At 32.4% G+C, this 6,138-nt stretch overlaps 1 protein-coding gene across 4 annotated transcripts; it reads left to right on the top strand.

Moving 5' to 3' along the window:
* The first annotated feature begins 461 nt into the window (after positions 1-461).
* On the top strand, positions 462-4,965 carry LOC140881299 (transcription factor bHLH153-like). 4 transcript variants are annotated; one of them, XM_073286502.1, is made up of 6 exons: positions 462-854; positions 3,142-3,264; positions 3,724-3,789; positions 3,948-4,007; positions 4,238-4,285; positions 4,592-4,965. In XM_073286502.1, exons 1-6 carry the CDS (start codon positions 852-854, stop codon positions 4,754-4,756), a joined length of 465 nt encoding a protein of 154 aa, XP_073142603.1. In that variant the 5' UTR covers positions 462-851; the 3' UTR covers positions 4,757-4,965. The 4 variants fall into 4 exon arrangements, with proteins under 4 accessions (XP_073142603.1, XP_073142619.1, XP_073142594.1 ...); XM_073286518.1 differs by having other exon boundaries at positions 464-854; positions 3,158-3,264; positions 3,948-4,013; XM_073286493.1 differs by having other exon boundaries at positions 467-854; positions 3,948-4,013.
* Positions 4,966-6,138: the final 1,173 nt, after the last annotated feature.

Genomic DNA, 6,138 nt, shown 5'->3' with positions numbered 1-6,138 from the left:
ACATTTATCACTACAAAATAAAATACACTACGAACCTTCTATGAATGTTTTATGTAATCCATGTGACATCCAAATATATTTTTGTGACAACATTTATTCTTTTTTTTTTTTTGACAGCAACATTTATTTCATTATTAGATGGACGAAAACATACACAAAGTCCAACAACATAGCCCAACTCTTATAGCAGGAAACCTGGAAGAGCAAAAACCTCACTCGTACTCTATTCCATAGGTGTTATTATATATAATATAATATATACATCACATCAACAGTCATGTTCAACCAATAGTCAAAAGTAAAAGTGAGGTCAGCATGGGTTGAATTGGAACTACTCCCTCTTCCCCCTTTCCATCAGCACGGCTGTACATTAGCTGTCAAATAAAATACCCTTCATTATTATTATTTCTTTGAATTTTTTTTTTCCAATAATCCTTGTCGCTCCACAAATTTTTAATTTAACTATAAAATAAAGTTTCAAAAACCCCTCCTTTCCTTTCACACTACACATCTTTCTCTCCACTTCCACCTTTGCAAACATAATTGTTTTCTTTTGGAACATTTGAAAATTTCAGGCTTCTTTTCTGCCTCATCTTGTTTTTGTGTTGCACTCTGTGGAATATTTTCCCACATACGACAAATTTCTGCAGAGATAGACAAGAGAAACGCGGTTTACGAATTTTAAGGCCACTAGACTGTGCAGCGGTGGGAAGGTTCTGGGTGGAACATTATATTGATGGGATTCTTGGATTGTGTTGAGATTATTTTTTCACTTTTGAATTTCGAAGTTGGTGTGGTAAATTAGCGGTCTTTTGATATTTCTTGCTGATTCTGATGCTGATTCTTCGTTGATGGTGAGTTCTGTACTCTTGATAGCTCCTCTTTCGTTTAAAAAAGGTTCGTAGGAACATGGGTTTGTTCTAATTTTCATGAGGATTTAACTTCTTTATGATGGTGTCTCTGTATGCATAGTTATATAGAAACTGTGTGAATTTATGAACCTTTAATTCCTTGAGGTTTTAAGCTAATTCTTACAGTATTTTGAGTTTGCATGTGTATTTAATTGGTGTTTAAATGGTTCGATATGGACTTTGTCTGCTTTAATGTAGAAATTGTTTGGATATTTAAATTAATGTATGGAAGATTTTCATGATATACTAATAAATTATTGGTAAACTTGGGCCACTGAATGTTGATTTATTTAATGGGTTATTCTCAATCACCTTCATATATTATATGATTGGAGAGTTAAAATCAATCACTCAATGTCGAAAATAAAGAAGCAAAAACAATTAGTGGTGATTCTTTTGCTCTTAATATTTTAATTGGAACAGTTACCAGAAAAATTCAATCTTTGTTATAGAGAAAAACATACATGGTTGTTATCAATTTATATAATGAAAAATCATGTTTCCCAGCAAAGGGAATCTAAATTCTGGTAACATTTGATTTATTAATGAATTTCAATAGTTATAATGTTAAACTACTTTCTTATATTAAATTGATAGCGTAAATGAAAATTCTTTCTGTTTAGTATCCCTTCATTTACTCAACAGGTAGATGATGGTTGATATAATTAAATTTGTAATTCAATCCTGTTTGTTTATTAATTTTTATTATAATGTGATCAATTAGTGTTTTCTTGGTGCCACCTCTCATTCATAAGTATTGGTATTAAATTAAACATTGTTTTAGGCGTACTTAAGGAACTTTGACCCCAATGCTGCTGTACTTCTGGAATAAAAAATGCCATGCTTGCGACATAAATGATTTGGAAATTGCATGCTTATGGCTATAAAACATTTGACTTTTACTTTTTTTTTTTTAAATTCATACCTGTGTTCCGGATTAGGCTCGAACCATATCTTATGCTTTTGGAAACCAGCTGAGAAGAATGGGGCTATTCGGTTGGCCGTAGAATCTTTGCAATGTTTTGATTACAAGACAATGTAAAATGTTGTTGATTTTATGTTATTGCTATTCCTGCTCCTTGACTTCTGTTTCACAACAGTAATTAATTTTTTTTATTAAGGTGCATGTGAAGGTACATAAATGCTATATAACTATTGAATAATTTTAAGACATGTTTCTCTCTAAATTGAAGATGAAATACCATAAGACATGTACTTCGAATCTTCCATAGATAATGTTAATTGGTTTTTTTTCCCAGTCGTGTCTCATACTTAACTTGGCATTTGTCTTTATCTAATTTTGTCCTCCAATCAAAGTCCTAGTAGCTAGGATGCATTTTCAGAAACAAAAATATGTCTTATATTTACAGTTTTACGCATCCCATAGAAAATTCTTTTAGCCAACAGTCTGAATCCAATGTACGTAAAGCAAACCTATTACAGTTTATAATGATTGTGGCTAGCTGCTAGGAAGTACTTGAGCACCAGCTTTTGGGTCCTCCAATAGGAAGAGAGTAGAGGAAGATAAACATTCTACCTAAGCTTCATTCTACTTATTTAATGTTTTCCTTAGGATGTCTTATCTTAGTTCCTTCATACCAGGTAGAAGAGTTTGCAAAGCGTGGACGTGAAGAGCAAGAAAGATAGAAATGAATCATCCAATATTTTATCATCTGAAAATGTATCGTATTCAATTTTTAAATAAATGCTTCGTGTATTTTTCCTTTAGCATCCCAACCTTCAAAGTTATGAAATGTACAATTTAGGTTGTTGCACTACTCTTCAGTTTCCTTATTCTCATTCAAACGACCTTAAAGCGTTGGCATTACAAACTTGATGAAAGAAATATTCAAACTATAGATGTACTAACAAGTTGATGCTTACTTTATGCTCTCTCGACTATATTCTGATACAGAAACTGGATTTTCATTAACTGTGGCTTTGAGCATGTTAATGTATGATTCCTAATTAGAATAAAAAATTGGAAGTAAAATTTTTAAATTAAATCCGTAAGAAACTTCGTATTATTTCCTGTTGGGGCGAGATTGACTGAGCAACTTTTTTGAGCAGCATCTTTCTGTTCTTTTCTTGATTCTCTTTGAAACTTTTTAAAAAAATATATGTAGAGATTGTGAAATATCATGGTCTGGAAAATGTGTAAACTGAGTACATGTTTGCTAGATTTTGTTGTTCACATCACACACTCATGCTGTATGTTGATTTTGTTTAGTTTGAGGAACTGATAGAAAAGAAGATGATGGAACACAAAAGAAGTCTTAGCTCACTTGACCAAAGCAGCTTTGTAAATTTGATACCAAAGCGATTAAAGACTGATGTAGCACTCTCTCCCAAGGTATCAATATCCTTTTTCTTCTTCGCCCTGTTTTGTATTTCCTCTTGATTACTAGAACTTTATGCTGCATGTCTGCTTTGGTTTTTTGTCATTTATTGTTAATGTGTATTTTAATTCATTATATTGGATCCTCAAATAACAACTAGAGTTCACTTTGACTTGTGTCACGATCGTACGCTAATTGTTTGAAATTTATTTATTTTTCCAAAAATGAGTTTGCACTTCGCCATGAAGTAAAAATTAAAATCCCATCAGTAGCATTTACATTCCAGATATCTTTGTGCTACAATATTATGAAGGCTACGCAGCCAAATTTGGTTGTAGTATGATTCTGATTTGCAGTGAAAATTGCCAAGGATATGATGCTTCTCGTGCTTTTTACTCTAATTTTTTACTAGGGGAATGTGTGGTATTAGTGCTTCGTCACCTTGTCTGAATTATGAATTTCATTGGCTACAGGATAAGAAAGAGAAGGTTAGTGAACGAATTTCGGCTCTTCAACAGCTTGTCTCACCATATGGAAAGGTATGTAAAATATACATGTTGCAATCTTTACATCACTAGAACTGTTTACTATATCTGTAGTTAGTCTCGTCTTTTTTAGTGCATGAATGATTTCGTCTCTCAATTTACAAATTTTCACTGATTATTACAACCAGTGCTAAAGTTCTATTCTTTTACAGACCGATACAGCTTCAGTACTTTTTGAGGCGATGGAATACATAAAATTCCTTCATGAACAGGTTAAGGTACACGGCTTTTGCGGCTTCAGTTTCATTTCATCAGACTAGAGATTATGAAAGTTCTTTGACATTTTTCTTGACCAATAAATTTTAACGCTAATGAATTGGCGACTTTTTCTTGATACCTAGAAGAGCTAGAAACACCTCATCTTCCTTGTCTCTATAATTTACTAAATTTTTTACAATAGGGATGTATTGTCTACCTTTAACCTTATTTTTCACACTTTCAGGTACTGAGTGCCCCATACTTATATAGCACACCAACAACCCAGCCACTGGTGAGTTTTAATTGGTTATATTGTAGCGAATGCATGTCTTATAGATTATTTTTGTAAAATACGATATACTTGCTATGAATGATGAACTGTTAGGGTTGCGAATTCCTAAATCTAATTCTGTATAGGTTTTGCTGACGACTCATTAACAATAGATGTGTGGTTTTACGGCCTTGAAATAAATTCATAAATTGCTGTTAAATGGCAATTGCTTAGTGTATGCTGCCTTGTAAAGATTTGAACAGCATCTGATTCTTTAATATGTGTTCATCAAGTTTGTTGTGTTATGCTGTTGCTATTTTCTCCAAGGAAATGGAAGCATGCAATGGCCTCAAAGACAGAGGCTTATGTGTCATCCCGATTTCGTTGATTGATGGAGTTGCGAGCAGCAACGGAGCAGATATTTGGGCCCCCATTAAGACCAGTCTGAGTTCTAGAAGATCAGTTTCGGAGGAAAGTTCAGTGATAACCTGAGATGTTACAAAATGAAGCATTTAACGATGTTCTGTTTGTGCTATTCGCCACTATTTTTGGATGATGAAACTCTTAGACTCCCTTCACGCCTTGGTTCAGAAGAACTTGAAGCTTATTATATGAGATCCTTCCTGTAGATATACATACCAAAAAATATTGTAATTTGATGAGAATTGAAATTTACTGGAATGTTTGAAGGAATTAAAGATCTTCGGAAGGTTTTTATTTTATTAATACTAAGAAAGTGCACGTGCATCACGTGCGATGCACGTGATGAACCTAGAATTATATATATGTTTATTAATGTCTAGTAAATATTACAGATATATAATTGACAATAGTCATAGACATTGTTTTCAAACTAAAAAAAAAAGATATAAAATCAAAAACTGAAAAACCATAATGTTTATTATAGGTACTATCTTGGGCGGAGTCATCCCAAAGGCTGGGGTGGGCTCCAGCCCGGTCTAAATTTTTTCTTTTTCATGATTAGCATATATGTATATGTATATGTAAACTTTTAGGCTCAACAATGATCTCAGCCCAGAATAAATTTTTATTTAGCCCAAGATTTGTTCCAACTCAATTTTTTAAATACATTTATAGAGATTTGGTCCAGCTTGTTTTTTGAAATATATTTGTGGTCTTTGATTCACAATATTGTTTTTGAAAGAAAATGAAAGTAGATGGGTAAGTTAGTCTATTTTGGCTTTTAGTTATGTGATTGTCAAAGTTTGTTTTTTATCCAATAACTTTTAGTTTCTATAGAATATGGTTGAAACCGGTGGTTTTCTGCATAGCACCTGTGTTGATAATAAAGTTTGTCAATGTCAAAAAAAAAAAAAAGAATAAAGTTTGGATTACACGCATTAAAATTCATTTAGGTAAAAAGAAATGAGGAAAAATAAAGGAAAATGACCCTCAAAACATCAAAATAGTAGGGAAAACTTGCATTTTTTATGCTTTAAATTTGTCACTTTGTGATTCGTTCTTTTATATTGTCAGATTTCAGTTGTAGTCTGCTATTTTTTTTTTTTTTGACAATTTTAGTCATTTTTTCGAATGTAACGGTGATGTCACCATTGTATCGCTGATGTGGAACTGACGTTACAGTGTCACATCAACGTTTTCAACGAACAGAGACTAAAATAGCCAAAATTGAAACATGCATACTAAAACTGAAATGTGAAAACATGGAGGATCAAAATCACAAAGTAACAAAATTAACGGACCCAAATTGCAAATTTCCTTTTTTGTTTAGGTAAATTTTTTAATGTGTGATATAAGCTTTATTTTTATCACATTAGCCACGTAAGAGAGCATCGATATCAAATAAGCAATTTTTAGCGTATTTAGTATTTTCGGGTAAAGCAAAAAAATAA

The sequence above is a fragment of the Henckelia pumila genome, chromosome 1, assembly GCF_033568475.1.
Source record: "Henckelia pumila isolate YLH828 chromosome 1, ASM3356847v2, whole genome shotgun sequence".
Lineage (NCBI taxonomy): Eukaryota > Viridiplantae > Streptophyta > Magnoliopsida > Lamiales > Gesneriaceae > Henckelia > Henckelia pumila.
This window is presented reverse-complemented; position numbering and strand designations above follow the sequence as displayed.

Bases quoted from the DNA above. Each gene is read 5' to 3' on its own strand.
- LOC140881299 (XM_073286493.1), top strand. The intron at 4,014-4,237 runs GTACACGGCTTT...TCACACTTTCAG, and splicing joins TCCTTCATGAACAGGTTAAG to GTACTGAGTGCCCCATACTT. The intron at 4,286-4,591 runs GTGAGTTTTAAT...ATTTTCTCCAAG, and splicing joins CACCAACAACCCAGCCACTG to GAAATGGAAGCATGCAATGG.